At 60.5% G+C, this 18,335-nt stretch overlaps 3 protein-coding genes and 1 long non-coding RNA gene across 5 annotated transcripts in view; 2 read left to right on the top strand and 2 right to left on the bottom strand.

The window, feature by feature from the left end:
• Nucleotides 1–323: 323 nt before the first annotated feature.
• SH3BGRL3 (SH3 domain binding glutamate rich protein like 3) lies at nt 324–2,139 on the top strand. Its single transcript, XM_009098616.4, has 3 exons — nt 324–465; nt 746–913; nt 1,223–2,139. Exons 1-3 carry the CDS (start codon nt 418–420, stop codon nt 1,286–1,288), a joined length of 282 nt encoding a protein of 93 aa, XP_009096864.3. The 5' UTR covers nt 324–417; the 3' UTR covers nt 1,289–2,139.
• On the bottom strand, nt 1,773–10,952 carry UBXN11 (UBX domain protein 11). 2 transcript variants are annotated; one of them, XM_050983371.1, is made up of 10 exons: nt 10,691–10,952; nt 9,840–9,916; nt 9,323–9,437; nt 7,925–8,142; nt 7,572–7,649; nt 6,679–6,793; nt 5,555–5,649; nt 5,263–5,336; nt 4,415–4,555; nt 1,773–2,637 (listed from the first exon to the last, which is right to left on the bottom strand). In XM_050983371.1, exons 2-10 carry the CDS (start codon nt 9,879–9,881, stop codon nt 2,409–2,411), a joined length of 1,107 nt encoding a protein of 368 aa, XP_050839328.1. In that variant the 5' UTR covers nt 9,882–9,916; nt 10,691–10,952; the 3' UTR covers nt 1,773–2,408. The 2 variants fall into 2 exon arrangements, with proteins under 2 accessions (XP_050839328.1, XP_030086152.2); XM_030230292.2 differs by lacking the exon at nt 1,773–2,637 and adding an exon at nt 2,668–3,768.
• Nucleotides 10,953–13,712: 2,760 nt separating this feature from the next.
• Nucleotides 13,713–16,222, top strand: LOC115484657 (uncharacterized). Its single transcript, XR_003945363.2, has 2 exons — nt 13,713–14,433; nt 15,927–16,222. It is a non-coding gene; the product is annotated as an uncharacterized LOC115484657 (long non-coding RNA).
• Nucleotides 16,223–16,574: 352 nt separating this feature from the next.
• CRYBG2 (crystallin beta-gamma domain containing 2) overlaps nt 16,575–18,335 on the bottom strand; it is a 4,715-nt gene continuing 2,954 nt past the window's right edge. Inside the window, exons 3-6 of the mRNA XM_050983154.1 lie at nt 18,126–18,249; nt 17,527–17,685; nt 17,074–17,233; nt 16,575–16,965 (exon numbers count right to left, since the gene is read on the bottom strand). Of these exons, the coding sequence (XP_050839111.1) occupies nt 16,877–16,965; nt 17,074–17,233; nt 17,527–17,685; nt 18,126–18,249 (532 nt within the window). The 3' untranslated portion in view covers nt 16,575–16,876. The remainder of the gene's footprint in view (nt 16,966–17,073; nt 17,234–17,526; nt 17,686–18,125; nt 18,250–18,335) is intronic.

Genomic DNA, 18,335 nt, shown 5'->3' on the forward strand with positions numbered 1-18,335 from the left:
ATAAAGCTGCTCTGACCCTCTGGTGCGAGGCCGTCCTGCCTGGGGCGGGAGAGAGGAGCTCCGGGGTTGCTGCCGGTGCCTCTCCCGGCAGGGGCGCTGGCAGCGGTGCCGGTGGATCCCCGGTCTCTGTTGGGCCGGTGCCGGTGCTGCCCGGTGGCAGCGGTGCCGGTGCTCTCCGGCGTGTGTCGGGCCGGTGTCGGTGCTGCCCGCTCTCTCTCGGGCCGGTGCCGGTGCCCTCCGGCGTGTGCCGGGGCGGTGTCCCGGGCCGGCCCCGCCGAGGCCGCATGCCCGGTGCCGCCGGCCCCATTGGCCCCCGCAGTCACATGCCGGGCGGCGGCGGGGCTGCCGCTCCTCCCTCCATCCCTCCCTCCCTGCTCCCCTGGCCGGGCTGGCGCTGGGAGCGGCCGCGATCGCACCATGAGCACCCTCAAGGTCTACAGCACCTCGGTGACCGGCTCCCGGGAGGTGAGCACCGGGCGCGGCTGCGGCGGGCAGGGCCGGCGGCTCCGGGGCCGCTCTGCCCGGGGGTTGGCGTCTCTCGGCCGTGCGGCAGCCAAGCCCCCCCTCCCCATCCTCGGTGTCCCCTCTCTCCTGCTCGAGCTGTGCCGTCCCCATCTGCCCCTAAAGCCACCGCTCCCGCCACGGGCACGGTGCTGAGCCCGGCTGGCACGCTGGGTGTGTGCCCACCCACCCTTCGGGCTCCTCTCCATCTCCCCGTAACCCGCCTTTCCCACCCGGCTTCCAGATCAAATCCCAACAGAGCGAGGTAACCCGAATCCTTGACGGGAAGAACATCAAGTACGAGCTGGTGGATATCTCCCAGGACAACGCTCTCCGGGAGGAGATGAGGGCGAAGGCAGGCAACCCCAAAGCCATCCCACCCCAGATCGTCAACGGGGACCAGTACTGCGGGGTGAGGCTGTGCTGCACGCTGGGGCTGGGTGCTGGGTGATGTCCTGTCCTTGCCTTTGCTACACATGTTCAGGATGCCCTGTAAATTATTTCTTGTGAGGTGCAGGGACCAGGTGCTGCCAGGATTCCCGGCTGTTTGCCTCGGGAAACAGGGGACCCAGGCAGGGCGCTTTGGGTGGCAGTGGGGCTGTGCCCGCTTTGTCCTGTCATCCTTGGCACAACCAGCTGGTGCCAGGGCTGTGAAGCAGATTGTGCCATGGGCTCAGGGCCCCTTCTGCCTCAGGTGTGACTCTGTGGCATTTCCCTGCAGGATTACGAGCTCTTCGTGGAAGCTGTGGAGCAAAACACCCTGCAGGAGTTCCTGAAGTTGGCCTGAGCCCTGCTTCCCCTCCCACCCTGGACTCTACCTGCATTCCTGAGCGTCCTTATCTCCCACCACCCTCACCTCCAGGCTGCCAGCGCTGTCCTGGCACTGCCACCTGTGTCCCAGCCCAGGGAAAAACCCATGACCAAAACTCCTCATTGCAGCTGCCTCCAACTCCCTCCTGCCTCACCCCGGTCTCATCTCAGAGGGATCCAAAGAAAGTGACGCTCGCTGCTTGGCCTGTGAGCAGAGCTGGGCCTGGCTCACGGCAGCTTCCAGTGCCTCTGTAAACAGCAAAGCCTCTGGGGCTGTGTGAGGTGATCCTGGCCCTCAGCCCCCTCCTCTGCCCCCACAGGGAAGGGCTTAGGGCTGCACAGTACTTCCCACTTCTCCCAGTTGCTGTTAAAATTGTAAATTCCGCTGCCTCACTTCCTTTTTTTTTTTTTTTTTTGTCTTTTTCCCCCCCTCTCTTCATCTCAACTCCAGAGATTATGGCAACTAAGTAAGGGTTTGTTTTTTGTTTTTGTTTTTTTTTTGTCTTAATTTAATGCAAAAATACTGCACAGAATTTGGGCGTGAGTGCCCACCACGGTGGAGCTGGGGCCGAAGGCTGCCTGGGGATTGGGTGGGGCTGGCAGTGGGATCTGTGCTGCTCTGGCTGCCCTCCACCCTGAGCAGGCTCCCTGGTGAGCATTAATGGCTCAGGGCTGCCCCAGAACAGCTGATGCTCCAGCTGTCCCATCTTTCCTCTTTGTGTTGGCTTTTTTGCAATCCTGGACCAAGTGCATTTTGTTTTCCTGCCAAAAAGCAACTTTATAACCAGTGTTGTCTTCCGAGATGCTATTAAATGTTACTGTACCTTTCCCAGCGCTGCTCTTGCCTTTCTTTTAAATTCGGTTTTATTTTGGCTACAGGTTAAACATCACCCTACCTAAGGATTATGAGTCATTTCCAGCTGAGTGGGTTGTACCTGCTGCTGCAGCCTGACACAAAGATCTTAACACCTTAGATTGCTGCTGCTAATCAGAGGCTGACAGGACGTGTGTGAATGTCCTACGGCGCAGCAGGGACAGGTACCAGAGCATTCCTCTCCTCGGCGTGGTGACAGTGGCAGCCCGGGGCAGGGACAGCCTCAGCCAGACGTGGCAGTGAAAAACAAACCTTTGGCACAAAGATTGCCTAGCCCAGGACACAGAGGGGCTGCTCCTGAATCTGCTACAAGGGGGGAAGGAGGAAGCTGAGGGAGAGCTGAGTGGGTTGAGTCAGTGCTCACGGGGAGCTGGGGAAGCAGCTGGTTTGCTTCCTGTGCTTGAGTCCTGCAGCTCTGGTCAGAGCCCTGGGCTTCCACAGCAACCGTGCCTCTGAAATATAAAGGAAGTGGAAATTGCAGCTGGAATCAAGGGTTTTATTGGGAGCCTTTACTGAGGGCTGGGTCTGTGTGAAGAGGGAACCTGCCAGAAGGCCCTGCCTCGCATGAGTGGGAGTGTTGTCAGCTGGGAGTCAAGTGAGAGCTTGTCACAGCTGGAATGGGAAGAATGTGCTGGGGAAAGGGAAAGGGAAAAGTGCAGCCCCAGCCCACGGGCCAGGGAGGAAGATGCTTTGTTCAGGGCTGGGCAGAGAGGGATTCTGCTGCTCTCCGATGACACGGTGTCCTGTTGCAGCACCGGCAGCGGGAGGAGGAGGGCGGGTACCTCCAGGCAGGCTGGAGCCTGGGCCCCGCTGCAGCTGGGGGCTGTCCAAGGGAAGGAGCTGTGCACGTACAGGAAGCCCAGCAGCAGGATCTCCCAGCTGAGCCGAGCCTGGCTCAGCCCCAGCCAGGCAATGGCTCAAGGCCCTCAGGTTTAACTCCAGCACAGACCGTGGGACTGAGCCTGTTTGTCCCCTGCTGTCAGTGCAGGTGAGATCTGCAGGGAGCAGCTGTGTGCAGGATGCAAACTACCCCTGGCTGTGTGTCCATCCTGCTGCTCCAGGCCCTGAGCACAGCTGAGCTCTGCCCAGTGCTGGGGTGAGGCTGGCAGGCTCCCCTGGGCACGGGCCAGCCTGTGTAACCTGCACAGAGATGAGGAGCCAGGCCCAGAGCCCAGGTGAGCTGGTGGAAGTGTCCCTGTGCTGGGACCCAGCTGTCCTGGGGAACAGCAGCCCCTGTGAGGCAGCAGGACTGGCCTGGCCCCTCTACCAAAGGGAGTGGCCAAATGGCTGCTCCCAGCTCTTCTCCATCCCAGGTAGTGCCACAGTGAAACTGAATCTGGAAAGAAAACCTCTCCCTTTTTCCCAGCCAGGGCAGGTCGGGTAAGGTGAGAGGCAGCTCCCTGGCAGTGCAGAGCAGCTCCTAGGCTGGTTGCAGCCCCCTCCCCTGCTGCTGGGAGGGGTCTCTCCTGCGGAGCAGCAGGGAGGCCCTGGGGACCAGCCCACATTCCTGCAGGCTCCTGGAGCTGTCCGTGTACACCCTCTGGGGAAAGGTGCTGACGATCTCATAGTCCGAGTTTCCACCCCTAGGAAAGAACAGCACAATCTTCTCCTACTCGTGGGATTCCCCAAGGTTCTGTCTGATCCAGCTGTGGTTATGCAAGAGCAGAAGGAAGGAAGGGCTTCCAGCCCAAACTGCAGCAGCCAGGCACGGAGCAGCCTGGCCAGCACACAGCTGCACTGGGAGGAAGGAGGCTCCTGCATCCCTCCAGCACTGAGCTCAGCCTGGGCTCACAGCAGGCCAGGCAGCAGGAGTGGGGACAGCAGAGGGGGCCCTCAGCCATCTGGAGCTGTCCCCAGCAGGCTGAGGGAGCCCTTGAGCAGCGTTAGATGGTTTGGGACACTGCTGGCTGAGCCAGGCCAAGGCTGCAGCTCAGCCTCCAGCACCTTGGGAAGGGTGGCACCAGCTGGGTGAGTGCTGGAAGGAGGCAAAGGCAGCGCTGGGCCTGCATCTGAGGGCGGTTTGGGGAGGACAGAAGTTTTTCTCTGTTGTTGTGTGGCAAAGGTGAGTATGAAATGCTCTGAGCTACTCAGGACCTGCTGCCTGGAGAGTGCCAGGCGGGCACGGGGCTGTGACCCAGCTCAGGCTGATGTTTGTAGCTCCAGGACCTCCAGAAGCCTTTCCTGGGGTCCTGCAGAGTCAGGCAGGGAGGGGAGGGAGGGCTGGGCTACCTGAGGTGGGCGAGGAGCTGGCGCAGGTCCCCGATGGTGTCTGTGAGCAGCATCCTCAGCTCGTAGGTCTGCTCCCCGCTCTCGGACCTGACGCGCAGCCTGCAGAACTCAGCAGCTCCAGCCTCCTCTGCTGCCTTCACCCTGGGGGCCAGAGAGCCCTGTCAGCCCAGGAGTGAGCTCCTCTCCTCAGGCACAGCCTCCTTGGCCGGAGCAGGGGACAGGAGTTTGGTGTTTGGGATGTCCTTGAGGTGAATGAGCCCCGTCCGACCACGGGCACCCAGACCAGCCCAGTGCCCAAAGTGCTGCTGAGCTTCCCCTGAAGCCTGAAGGTGCCTTGGAGAGGGTTATGGGCCTTTTTTAGCTTTTTCATTTTAAACCAGGGCTGTCTGGTAAGTACTTTGCCCTACTTCTTTGATTAAAAATAATCTGCTTGGGGTTTTTTTTTCATTAGTTATTTGGGTCTTGCCTTGCCAGAAGACTGAGTGGAAAAGTGCTGCTAGTGAGACCTCCCACCACCAGTTTCCTGGAGGGGTTCTCCATTTAATATGACTGCAAAGAGCTCCTTCAATGGTTATAAACTCTCAGGCCTTGGCTTGCTGTCGGGAAAACTTTCACATAAATAAGTGACATTTTGGGCAACAGAAGCTTTTTGTTAGAGATGTAAAATATGGCATGTTTGCCATGAAAAATCCAGTGGTTTCCCCAAAGGACCAAACTTAGCCTTTTGTCTATTTCTAAGGTTTAAAAGGGGAAAGTCCATTCCTCAACTGAACTCCCTGAACTAACCCTGCAGAGATGAAAAAGGAGGAAGAGGAGATCCTGACAGGGCAGGGCGTGGGGGGCTGTACCTGCACCTCTCCAGGGCAGCCAGCCCAGGTGTTCCCACCAGGATTTCCTTGCTGCTCTGCTGCCCATCAGAGCCCTGCAACCAAAGCAGGTGAGTGTCAGCACTGCTGGGCTGCAGGGAGAGCAGCCAGTGCGGGCACAGCCACCAGGAAAGGGCCAAGTGCCACGGGTGCCCTGGGGCAGCCTCTCTGGGAGGTTCCACAGAGCTCAGAGAGACCCAGGGAGGGGTGAGGGAGCTGAGTCCAGAGCATCACCCCTGCTCTCCTCCTGGGGTGTGTGGGGAGCCCTCTGTACCTGTGGAGCTGCTCCTTGGGCACTGCCCAGGCTCCCTCTGTGCTTCAGGGGCTGGCAGAACTCGTTGGGAACCTGCTCCCAGGAGCCTTTGGCACCTAGAGAGCAGAGGGGAGACATGTCCGGGTGTGACCTTTGTGACAAACGTTTTGGCTCCAGAAGAGGCAGATTTGGTGAAAGGAGAGAGCAGCAGCAGACAGGGAGAGCTCTCGGCACCCCAGCCAGGCCCAGAGCACTCTCGGGTTCCTCCCCTGAGCTTGTCCCACTTTGTGCCCCATGAAATGTTTGATTGTGAGCATCCACAGTGAGAGCTGTGCAGTGCACAGCAGGCAGGTAGCTCTGCTGTGGGAAACTGGGGCAATCCCCATTTTTACAGACTTGGGCATTTTTCACCTTGCGAGGGTGAATTTGTCGGTGTCCATTCCTTTCTGCTGGCACAGTTCTTTATTTTGCTGCGTGGATAAAGGGGATATTTAGCTTTAGCCTGGAGGTGACTGAGCACAGCTGTAGGGAAGCAGGCAGCTGTTCCTCACGAGGGTACCTGTGCTGGGTTATTTGGTGATGCACCCACAGCCCCACTGGTTTCTGTGCCGGGCTGTTGGACTTCCCAGCCCTGTCAGGGATTGCTTACACAGACTGCAAGTGTCTAGAAGCAAAATGAGGAATCTGTGGCCTTTGATGTCCCATATTCTGCTGTGAAAGTCTGAAGAGAAACTGTCCCATTTTCGGTGCAGTTATGGTAAATTTGGCCTGACGATATCTACATTTATGGAATGATTTGTTGAAAGCAGTGGTGTTTGCAGGCAGGTCTCCCCAGGCCTGCAGGGTTACCTCAGCATCCTTTGATGTGGTCCAGCTGGAAGGAAGCTTGGCCTTTCAGAAAGGCCCAGGGCAGATATGTTTTTGGAAACCTGCTGAATTTCTATTATTTTATTACTTGTCACCTCTCATTCTTGAGCAGGATTAATGCTGAGAGGATCCTGTGTGTGCTGCTGGCTCCCAGCCCCTGACCCACAAGGGTTGAGACCCTCACATTCCCTTCCTACCACCTGCACTGCCCTGGGAAGGTTTAAGAATCCTCCTGCTCCAGACTGAGCAGCGTTTTCGAGGCAGGTTTAAGATTTTACCTGGGATCTTGGAGGTTTCCTGCACTCTGCTGGATTCTGAAGTTCCCACCACCTGGCCAAGGCCAGGAAAGCTCCCTGTTGGCTTCTGGAACACCACGTCCCTCCTGTCAGTGACCTGGAAGCAAATCTGAGTGTTGCACGAGCTCCTCTTGCTGCATCTGAGCCCAACAAAGCAGAGCCATGCCAAGCAGCACTGAGAACCCAAATGGAATGGTTCCAGGGAACCCCAGCCCCAGGGCTTTGCACTTTCCCCCTTCCATGAGACTCTCTGACCCCCAGAGCTCCCAGCTGGCCTGACCTTGTCCTGCTCAGGCAGTTGTGCCCTGGTTTCTCCAGGGTGGCACAGGGAGGGTCCAGCCTCTGGTTGTGCCTGCTGACATTGCAGGTGCACTCCAAGACCCAGATTTGAGTCCTCTGAGGCTCTCAAATGTGGCTTTGGCTCTTTGCCATTTCTGAGAAATCAAAAACTGGGGCCCAAGAGAACCTCAGGTGGCCAAATCCATTTAAACTGTGGCAAAGCAAACTCTCATGACATCCTCTTTAAAAGGTACTCGTTCCATCTCGTGCCATGAGCTTTTCCAGGGGAACTTTTGAGAACTTTTCCCCCCCTCCTTTTTGTGACACAGCTCTTAACTTCCTGCATGTGCTGCCTCTCTTACAGAGCCTGCTGTGCTGTCAGAGCCTGGTTCCAGGGGAGGTTCACTGAGGCACAGGAACCCTTGAACCCCGGTGCTGAGCCCCTTCCTGTAACGGCTGCTGCAGGGGCCCTGTGTGCCTCCCCTGGCCCCAGGCACACCTGCACAGCCCCACAAACCTCACAGCACCTCAGCCTCCCCTCCTGAGGGGGCCAGCCAGCAGAACCCCCGTGCCCAGGAGCTGGGGGTGGCACTTGCCTGCAAGGGGACCCCCTCGGGGTAGCGTGGCTGCAGCTCGGAGGGGAAATAACCATCCATGATGTCCTGCAGGCATTGCTGAAACAACAGGAGAGCTCCTGGTCACACTCGGCCTTGCTGCTGAGCCTGGGCTGATCTTTGAGCTGGGCAGCTCCTGTTTGTGGTGCTGTGGCCGTGAGACGGCATCTCCATCTCCAGAAATTACTGCCCAGGACACCAGAGGCCTTACAGGCACTGTGGGATGCAGCTGGGCTCCTCTGCAGGGCTGAGCCGGGCTCAGGAGCCCCATCCCCTCTCCTGGGGCTCACTGAGCCCTGCAGGGTGGCTCTGGCTGCCCTCAGCCCTGGTCATACCTGCGTGGCCGGGTGCTGGTAGGGCCGGAAGGCTCCGTGTCCCACGGTGATGCCGTCCCGGTACAGGGTCAGAGGGAGGGGCTCTGCCCGCCGCAGCCGAGCCCCCCGGGCCGTCTGCTCCACCTGGCAGCTGCCCTCTCCCACCAGAGAGTTCAAATCCTTAATGTTCTCCAGGATCAGATCGAAATCAATCTGCTGCTTGCAAAGGGCGGCCTCACCTGCAGCAGAGGGATCAGAGTCAGGGGGCAGGACACTTATTTATCTGTAAGAACCTGAGGTGTGTTTGAGCCCTGGCACTCTGGGCTGCCTGGGCTCTGCCCTCCACACCTCTGCAGGATGGGCTGCAGCCTTTTGCTGTGTGCTGAGCCACGGGGGCAGGGCAGGGATGCAGAGCTGGGGCTGCAGCTCCAGAGCAGCTCCTGCAGCCCCCAGCGGGCTCCCTGAGCCTCCCAGCAGCGCTGGGCTGTCCCTGGGCAGGGTGAGGAGCTGCCCCAGCTGGATGAGGCAGATGGGATCGCTGGATCAGGTGCTGAGCAGGTGCCAGTGTCAACAGAGGCAGCAGGGCAGGGACTCTGCCAGGATGTTTGTCTGGCAGAGGGTTTCAGGGTTTGATGTTTGAGGGTTGTGGCGGGGCACAGGAAAGAAGTCAGAAGAGGAAATGTCTTATCTGAGTTGAAATGCTTGGTTGTTCTGCTTTTTTATGAGTTGCTAAAGGATTATGTGAAAAGGGTCAGTGAGCTGAAACCAGAGCTGTGTGTGCTGATCTCCCTCTGCCTCTCCCCTCCTGCACCTAAGGGAAGCTCCAGTCTGATATTTCCATGGTGGTTGGGAAGCAGCACTGCCTCTACAAATAATTTTCTTTTTTTTTCCTCTGCTACCACTCCCTAAGGAGGCACTGCCAAAGCTGCCTGGGCCCCAGAGAGCAGAGCCAGGTCCCCATTAAAGCCTCACATGGTGGCAGGGAGCAAAGGCAAACAATACTCCCTGATGGAGCCAGGCTCTGTGGGTAAGTTACCACAGCTCCTGTGTACACAAAGCACCTGGTTCTGTGTTCCACCCACTCTGTGTCAGTGTCATGAGAGCAATCGAGCCTCAAATGTGCAGGGTTTGTGAATTCTGCAGGAAACAGCTGCTCTGAGGCCTCCTCCTGAAGGGCTGAGCCATCAGGTTCTCTGCTCTTCCCCCAGCAGGGTGTACAAAACACAGGAATATAAAATTAAACCTTCTGCTGAGCTCCTGATCCATTGCCTCGTGCCTGTGCCCCCGAGAGGGATTGATGGGAAGATCTTGGCCCAGGATCCCCAATTCTGCAGACCCAGATCCTGAGGTTTGGGTGCTGATCCACTGTCCCTGCTGGGAGCTGGGCCAGCAGCTCCAGCCGGGCGTGCTGTGCTTTACCCGGCCTGCAGAGGCTCCCTGCTGGCAGCTCCTCTCCATCCCGGACCGACCCCGTCTCCTCCAGCTGCTGCCGAGTCTCCCCCACCCAGATCAGACCGTAGTCATTCAGGAACCTCTGTGGGAGCAGAGCCAGAGCCTCAGAACTGGGACAGGCAGCCCAGAGGGGCAGCTGGGGCTGGCAGAGGCAGAGAGGGAGCTGGAACAGCCTTGTCCTGGGGCTCCTCCAGACAGACAGACAGATGGAGCAGCTCCATCAGCAGCAGGGAAAGGGAGGAGGAAGGATTGGCAGTGCCAGAGGAACCTCCCAAGGCTGCAGGAGCATCCCCACAGCCCTGGGAATCGGGATGAAGCTCCATCAGGTGTTTGTGTGGTTAAACCCTCCTCTGCTCACATCCAGCCTGCTCCTCCTCCTCAGAGGGCTGTGAGGGCCAAGGGGCAGCTTGGCAAAGGCCAGAGGGGGAGTGCAGTGACCCCAGGGCAAAGCAGAGCTGGCTCGGGGCACGCAGAGCAGCCTCACCTCCATCTCCCAGACCTGGCTCTGCAGCTGAAGGCACCTCATCTCCAGCTCCTCCGTGCTGGGAGGGTCAGGATCACCTGCCAGAGAAAAGCTGCTGTCCCTGGGAGGATCCCCTGTGAGCTCCCACCCTGGCACACAGGCTGGAGGTGACAGCCCACCCTGCAGGGTTTGGCAGAGCTGCTGACAGACCCAAAGGCAGCTGTGAACAACCCCGGGGAGGTTCTGTGCTGCTGTGAGAGGTGCTGTGGGCAGCCACAGAGTGGAAACTGAGGCTCCAGGAGCCCAGGAGGGGCAGGTGTGCCCTGCAGCTGGCTCCTGGAGCTTGGCAGGGTGGCACGGCTCACGTCTGTGGTTTCACAGCCACGTTTGCCTGCAGAGCTCAGGAAATGCAGAACCCAGCACAGCCCTGCCCACAGGGGCCCTCCAGCCCTGCAGGAAACGTGTGTGGGCTCCAGCTGGGGCTGCTGGAGCTGAGCAGGGCAAAACAGCCCCAGAGACTGACTGGAGCTGGGCTCAGCCTAGAGCCAGGCTGGGCCTGAATCCTCTGGGGGCTCCAAGTGGGGCTTTGGTTTCTCTCCTGCTGTTTGAACTCTCTGCTGCCATTCTGACCACCCTGGGCTGCCCGTGGCTGGCTTCACACCCAGAAACAGGTCAGGAAATAGGAAGTGATGTTTTGCAGCAGAGCAGCAGCCACAAAGGGCAGCTCTGCCCTGGGGGATGGCCCCTCTGTGCAGCTGTGCCCTCCCTGAGGAGGCTGCTGGCTTCTGGAGCCAAGGATCCAGCTGTGCCCAGGCCTGCTCTGCTGCCCTCCCTGAGCTCTGCAGCTCTCCCACAGGCAGAACAACTTTTACCTTCTCCTTCCTGAAGAGTCTTTATCTTCTCCTCGAGCTCAGCGATCCTCCTGTCCTTCAGGGGCAGAGCAATGGCCTGGGTCAGTCCTGGGTCTGTCCTGGGTCAGTCCTGGGTCAGTCCTGGGTCAGTCCTGGGCCTCAGCAGCTCCAGGCACAGCTGGCACACTCAGCCAGGGCTGGGGCAGCTGCTCTCAGCCCACCCAGCCCAGGCCAAAGGGGCAGGAGGGCTGAATCACCTCACAAACACCTCAGTGAGGCTCAGATGAGGGCTGGGATAAATAGAGAGCCCCAGGAAGGGGTGACCCAGCTCCCACCCTCCCTCTGCACCGGGGAGGGGCTGAGCCAGGAACTAAACCAGCACCTCTGCAGCCACTTCCTGGAAAAAAACCTCAAACCAAACAAAAAAAAGGTATTTGTTCCAAGATTTTGAAGGGTATTTGTTCCAGTCAGTGATGCAGAGAGGGCTGCTCCAGGATGGCTCTGCTGTGTCAGAAAACAAAAGGGGAGCCGCACCACCACAGGAGGGGAAAGCTAAATTCTGAAGCCAAGGAGCTGCTGATGTTAGTGCCAGGGTGCTGAGGGTCACTGCTGCAAGAATCCCAACAGGGACTGTCCCCTCTGCCACCCCAAGGCCTGATCCCACTGCTCCCTTGTTTGTAAAGGGCTCCTTTGGGTCATTAACTGGGCCCACACAAGCTCTGGGAGGTGGGACTCCTGTGGCAGGGGACGGCAGGCCCAGCAAGAGGCTGAATTTACCTTCAGCTGGATTTCTTGTGCCTGTTTCTCTACTTTTTGTTCCAACAGGGAGATTGTTTCTGCCAGAGAGGACACGAGCTCCACGTCAGCATGAGCTGCACCTGAAAGCACAAGCACCCGAGAGCAGGGCTGCTGGTCTGCCAAGCAGGGAGGACTTTTTGGGTAGAAATCCCTTGATTCCTGGCTGTGTGTGCGAGAGGGGAGCCACAGGAACGGGTCTGGCCTGGGGTGTCACCAAAAACTGACGGCCCAGAACGCCCAGATCCCTCAGGGCTTTACCCTCCGTGTCCTTTCGCAGTGCTGTCCCCCGGAGCAGGGGCGGAGGGCGCCTGGAAAGGATTCCCTGGCCCGGGAGACAGCCAGGCCTGGCCTCGACACTCACCCCGCGCCGCCATCTTGTTTACGGACGGTTGCCACGGCGACGCGGAGACCGCTGCGATTGGCCCGGCGCTGGTCACGTGGTGGGCGCGGTGAACCCGGGAACTACAATTCCCAGCACGCACCGCGCTCTCTCTCCCGGGACACCGGGACCGGGCCAGGTCCCGTTTTTCTCCTCAGCCCCCCGCTCGGAACACACCCACCACCTGGCCTGAGGCTCCTCTCGCCTCCCTCACCTGCTTCCTCGGCCTCTGTTTTCTCACCTGGGGTCTCGCTGATGCCCTGAGCTCCCCCAGCGCCTGTCCCCACCCTGGAGCCTTTCCGGGCTGTCCCCACCCCACCGCTGCCCCTGTGCTGCTCTCCCCCAGCTCGGTCTCACCTGCTGGAGGTGAGCAGGACAGGCCAACTCTCCCCCCGGTTTCACCCCCTTTGATGGGGCGTGCACAGAACCCGAGAGGGGTTTGGGCTCCAGGGACCCCAAAGCCCAGCCCATGCCACCCCTCCACGGGCAGGGACACCTTCCACTGTCCCAGCCTCGGACACTTCCAGGGGTGCTGGCTGTGCTCACAGGACTTTAATTTCTGCTTGGCCAAAGAGGAAAACAGAACTGAATTTGGTGAAGCGTTTCTGGAGAATATCCCCAGCCCTGGGAGGAAGCTGACGGGGCGCTCACCAAGATGCGCTTCAGCAGCGCCAACCCAGACAGCAGGTGTGTGCTCTCAGCACGTCCCAGAGGCTTTATTCGCTTCAAACCCCACCAAAGTCACCAGATCCCTCCTGTTTCCCGTGCTCCCATCCCTTTTCCTGGGCTCCCTCCAGGGTGAGGGAGCTCAGGGATCTGCGGAGAGCAGACGGAGCCGGGGGTTAAAGGAAGCGTTTCCTTCCTTTGGGATCTGTGACTGAAATCCCAGGGGACGCCTTTGCTCCAGCTCCACCTGCAGGGAAGGTTTGCTCCTGCCAACCCGGGCTGCAGTTTGCCAACCCTCCCGGCCATCCAGAGAGGGTTTCGGTCACTCCTCGGTGGCTCTGAGCACTGAGAGGGTTTTGGTCACTCCTTGGTGGCTCTGAGCACTGAGAGGGTTTCGGTCATTCCTTGGTGGCTCTGAGCACTGAGAGGGTTTTGGTCACTCCTTGGGGACTCTGAGCACTGAGAGGGTTTCGGTCATTCCTTGGTGGCTCTGAGCACTGAGAGGGTTTTGGTCACTCCTTGGGGACTCTGAGCACTGAGAGGGTTTTGGTCACTCCTCGGGGGCTCTGAGCACAGAGAGGGTTTCGGTCACTCCTCGGGGGCTCTGAGCACAGAGAGGGTTTCGGTCACTCCTCGGGGGCTCTGGGCACTGAGAGGGTTTCGGTCACTCCTCGGGGGCTCTGAGCACAGAGAGGGTTTCGGTCACTCCTCGGGGGCTCTGAGCACTGAGAGGGTTTCGGTCACTCCTCGGGGGCTCTGAGCACAGAGAGGGTTTCGGTCACTCCTCGGGGGCTCTGGGCACTGAGAGGGTTTCGGTCACTCCTCGGGGGCTCTGAGCACTGAGAGGGTTTTGGTCACTCCTTGGTGGCTCTGAGCACTGAGAGGGTTTCGGTCACTCCTCGGGGGCTCTGAGCACTGAGAGGGTTTCGGTCACTCCTTGGGGACTCTGAGCACTGAGAGGGTTTCGGTCACTCCTCGGGGGCTCTGGGCACTGAGAGGGTTTTGGTCACTCCTCGGGGGCTCTGAGCACTGAGAGGGTTTCGGTCACTCCTCAGGGGCTCTGAGCACAGAGAGGGTTTCGGTCACTCCTTGGTGGCTCTGAGAACTGAGAGGGTTTTGGTCACTCCTCGGGGGCTCTGGGCACAGAGAGGTCCTGGGGAGAAGCGGATCCTGAGGAGTTTCAGCCTTTCCTTGAACTTTGGGCACGCAGCGTTGCTTCTTTTTACATACTCTTACCAAAACCCCGCTGTAGCTCTTTTTATTTGTTTCTCCACTGCTTCCAGCCACGTGCTCACCCCTTTACATCCCTTTATCTTATTTTGCCACTTAGTCTTTAAGCTCTACTCAGTGCCTCCAGAAGAACTGAATAAATCAATATATCTATAACATATATCCAATATATAACCGAAAATTTCTATATTCTGCCACTTATCCCTGCCATTCCAGGGGCAGGGAGCTGCTGCTGTGCCAGGGATGCAGAGGAGCAGCTCCACTGCTCCCAGCCACGTTTGGCATCCTTTTATCTTATTTTGCCACTTTGTCTTAAAGCTCTACTCAGTGCCTCCAGAAGAACTGAATATATCACTATATCTATAGCATAAATCTAATATATAACTGAAAATTTCCACCCTCTGCCCCTTAAGGCTGCCCTGCCAGGGGCAGGGAGCTGCCGCAGGGCATGCAGAGGGGCAGCCCCGCCGGTCCCACACCACGTCTGGCACCTCTTTCCTGCCAGCACCGGCAGCACATGCGACCTTCCCCTTTTGGGCAAGGGAGGCGCGATTGGTGCGCGGGGCCTCGGCCGCCTTAAAGGCTCGGGGCGGACGGGGAAGCGCCACGGGAGGCGCCGGAGCCCCGCGGAGCCCCGGCCATGCAGCGCGCCCGCCTGCTCGCCCTGCTCGCCCTGCTCGCCCTGTGCCTGGTAAGGAGGGGCTGGCTCTGCCCAGCCCGGGGGCATCTCTGCTTTCTGCTGAAAACCTCCGGGTCTGGGTTTTCTCTTTGGCTTTAAGCGCTGCGGTCTCACCGAGAGCTTCGTGCTGGGCTCTGCAAGGTCCAAACGCTTCCACGTGGGGATTTTTTAATGCCTTTCTTCACCTTGAGGGTACAGATCAGCTCTGTAACTCCGGCAGAGCTCTCCAGCCTCTGTAACCCCAGCAGAGCTCTCCAGCCCGTGTTCCACCCTCTGTAACCCCAGCAGGGCTCTCCAGCCCGTGTTCCACCCTCTGTAACCCCAGCAGGGCTCTCCAGCCCGTGTTCCACCCTCTGTAACCCCAGCAGGGCTCTCCAGCCCATCCTCCAGCCCCTGTAACCCCAGCAGAGCTCTCCAGCCCATCCTCCAGCCCCTGTAACCCCGGCAGGGCTCTCCAGCCCATCCTCCAGCCCCTGTAACCCCAGCAGAGCTCTCCAGCCCATCCTCCAGCCCCTGTAACCCCGGCAGGGCTCTCCAGCCCATCTTCCAGCCCCTCCTGCAGCGGGGATGCTGAGCTGGAGGGGGACACACGGCTGTGCTTTTCTCTCCCCTCTCCCCACTGGGTGTTATCTCCCTTCCTGCTGAGGGACACTGGGGCTCTCCTGGGTGTTAGGGATGAGCCCACCAGCACTTTTGGGGAGCACTTTGGGGCAGCTTTGGGGATGATTTTTTTTTTTCCCCTACAGCGTGTTGGTAACAGGGCCAGATCTGTCTGTGCCCATTTCGCTCCTGAAGTTCCCCACAGCTGGGGCCTGCTGCTGCCTCCACAGGCTGCATTTACATCTTGGGATTCCCCCTCTGTAAGAGAGCAAGAGAGGGGCAAAGAGAGCAGAGTTCTGGGCTCTGTTCCCGGTCCTTTCCCATCTCCAGAGGGACCCTGAGGAGGGGTGTGGGACAGTGGGGAATGGCATTGCCTTTCCAGCAGCCAGGGCAGTGTTAGGGAGGGAGAGAGGCTGCCCTGAGCTCACCACCCCGGCTGTGCTGCATTCCCACACCGACTGCACCCCCTGTTCGCCCCCCGGGCTCGGGGGTCCCTCCTCCCCCTGCCCCTCGCTCCCAGCACGGGCGTTCCCCTGTCCCCACCTCTTCTCCTTCTGCAGGGCCGTGCCCCGACACCTCCTCACCACTTCCTCACAGAGCAGAGGCCGCTCCCCGCCCTCCACTTCCCCCTCACTTCTGAAAGCCCCGGGTTGGCAGCAGGGCAGAGATCCCAGGGAGAGCTCACTTCCCTCCCTGCCCTGGGCCAAGCCCACAGCCAAGAGCTGGGCTGCGAAGGGAAACCTGCCGGGGGACGGACAGGAGGCTGTTTGTCCTGCCTGGGCTGGGGCAGTGTGGGCTGGCGTGCCCCGCTCCTTTTGCCCCCAGGACCATCCTGGGAGGGCTCTCGGGGCTTTCACCGCCCTGCTGCGGTTGGCAGGGATGTCTGAAGCTGTTTTCTTTCCCAGTCCCTCTGCCTGGCGAAGGAGGAGACGATGAAGGTGGAGATGCCTCTCCCGAAGGTTTTTATCCCGCTCAACGCCACGGTCAGCAGCGGCGTGAGCTCGCCCGCCGCCAGCCCCCCGCTCCTGGCCGCGGCGCTGGGGGTGCTGGCAGCGCTGCTCCCGCACCTGCGCTGAGCCCGAAGTCCCTGCAGCCCCCCGAGACCCTCCCCAGGACGGCATCGCCCCGTTCCTGCTGCGTCCCCCAGCCTCGGAGCTACCCCCGCGGAGCGGAGCAATAAACGCGCTGGTGCCGACCCGCAGGGCTCGCCTCCGCGTCCTCCCCGTTCGGTACCGGGGCTGCTGGGGGCGCAGCACCGGCCCCGTCCCGGGGCTTCAACCCTCGGGGCTGGGGGGGGCGGGGGGGAGCGGGGCTGGGAGCCCCGAGCGAGCATCCCCCGAGGGAGCGGTCCCCGCCTGTCCCCGGGCAGTCCCTGAGCGGTCCCCGAGCACGGCTTGGCCGGTGCCTCCCTCCTCAAAGTCCTTGGCCGCGGAGCTGCCGGTGCCCGTGGGCACTAGAGGGCACTGGGATCCCATCCTGGCACCAGCACCGCGCCTGGGGCTGGCTGGGGGAACTGCCAGGCTGTGGACACGCCAAGGACAAGGACACCGACCGGCCTGGCAGGGCTGGCCCAGACAAGCTGGGCTGTATCTTACACACGTACATAAATACAGTTCGGGGGAAGAAACACCTGTGGGGAGGGGCCCTGCTGCTCTCCCCTGGCAGTGTCCATGGGATCCTTCATGGACCGTGTTCAGGCCTCCTTGGAGGGAGGTGGGGTGGTCCCCGTGATGGAGAGGTTGGTGGTCATCCTCCACACCAGCTTGGGATGCAGCGTGGCTGGGTCTGAGGCCTCCTGCCCCAGTGTGGGGACGCCGGCAGGGTGTCCCCATCCTGCCCATGGCACCTCTGCCCCTCACAGCACCTGGATGTCCCAGACCTGCGTGGGTCGCTCCTCAGACATGTCCCAGACGATGGCGTGGTCCCGGTCGTAGCTGCGGCCGCCTGCAGAGCGAGGGGGAGGTTTGGGGAGGGCAAACCCCACTCCTGATGGACACACCCCGTTTTGGGGCACCCCTGGGAAAGCAGGGATGTCCGGGGCTGAGGCCTCACCCTTGATGTCGAGGATCATGTCCTCGAACATCTGGCTGTGGATGCGTCCCCGGGTGTCCACGCTCCAGGTCTGCCGTGGCAGCCGCGTCTCGGACCAGAGCACGGCCTTGGCGCCCTTTCCGGCCGGCCCGATCACCTGCAGGCTCATGGTGGGGGCCACCTGCAGGGGACACGGCCAGGATTGCCCTCTGGAACGTGGGGTGGGCAGGAAGACCCCCTCAGCGGGAGGTGGGGGTGGTGAGGGTGGCAAAACTCTGCAGGGAAGGCAGAGGTGGCTTCACATCCCCAGGGGAGACTCGGGGAGGGGAATCACCAGATCTTTGGGATCAGAAGCTGGGAGAAGCTCTTATAAACCCCAGAAGATGGCTGTGGGGTGGGTAGTGCCCAACAGGAGCCCTGCCAGGGGCTGCCCAGCTCCCCGGGTGGCGCTGGCTGTCACAGCCGAGCCCTGACCTGGTTTTTGATCAGCCCGTCCTCGTAGTACCAGACGGAGCTGCTCTGCTCGCTCAGGCTGGAGACCACCACCCGCCCCGCCTTCATGTCCTCCACGTCGTCGGGGACGGAGAGGAAGAGCTGCAGCTCCCTGCTCCTGAGGCGGAAATAGACCCGTCTCTGCAAGAGAGGAGCCTGGCCTTGCACCCAAACCCGGCCGCCTGCAGCTCTGGGAGGGAGGATCCTGCACTCGGGGGGTTCTCCCCGTGGTCCTTCCCCCAGGAGGTCCCCACGTGTCCCCAGGGTGATGGCTGTGCCCGTGACCTGTCCCTGGCAGCTGGCACAGCTCACCGTGCTGGGATGCCGTGGCTTTTACGAGGTGCTTGCCCACGGGGAGCGTTTCGCCACAAAGGCGGCCACTCCCAGGGTTGGGGACAGGAATCTGGGGTGACAGCGCCGAGCTGGTGGCACCTTTCCCGTGTCAGAGCCCTCGGGCTGCTGCTCTCCAGCTCCCCCAGCCTGGGGCTGGCAGCTCTGTCTCCGTGTGAGCCCCATGCCCCGGGGTTTGGGGTTCGCCCCAGCGGGTGACACGGCCCTGTCCCCTCCCTGGTGGCCCTCACCTGGCGGATGGGGTAGAGGGACCCCACGTGCTGGAGCCCGCTGTAGGTCAGCCAGTTGGTGATCTCAGTGCAGTCCAGCAGCCACTGCCGCCCTCGGAAATCACCGTGCTCGCACAGCACCCAGCTGGGGGGACAGGGTGGCACAGGACAGGTCACCCCGGGCAGGCAGGGGACACCCAGGGGGACAGGGTGGCACAGGGCAGGTCACCC

This window comes from Serinus canaria, chromosome 23 (genome assembly GCF_022539315.1).
Source record: "Serinus canaria isolate serCan28SL12 chromosome 23, serCan2020, whole genome shotgun sequence".
Classification (NCBI taxonomy): domain Eukaryota; kingdom Metazoa; phylum Chordata; class Aves; order Passeriformes; family Fringillidae; genus Serinus; species Serinus canaria.

Coding starts and splice junctions, on each gene's coding strand:
- SH3BGRL3 (XM_009098616.4), top strand. CDS start 418: ATGAGCACCCTCAAGGTCTACAGCACCTCGGTGACCGGCTCCCGGGAG. Junction 466..745: donor CGGTGACCGGCTCCCGGGAG/GTGAGCACCGGG, acceptor CCCGGCTTCCAG/ATCAAATCCCAACAGAGCGA. Junction 914..1,222: donor ACGGGGACCAGTACTGCGGG/GTGAGGCTGTGC, acceptor ATTTCCCTGCAG/GATTACGAGCTCTTCGTGGA.
- UBXN11 (XM_050983371.1), bottom strand. CDS start 9,881: ATGAGGTGCCTTCAGCTGCAGAGCCAGGTCTGGGAGATGGAG. Junction 5,650..6,678: donor GGAAACCTCCAAGATCCCAG/GTAAAATCTTAA, acceptor TCTGCTCTCTAG/GTGCCAAAGGCTCCTGGGAG. Junction 5,337..5,554: donor CCCAAGGAGCAGCTCCACAG/GTACAGAGGGCT, acceptor CTTTGGTTGCAG/GGCTCTGATGGGCAGCAGAG.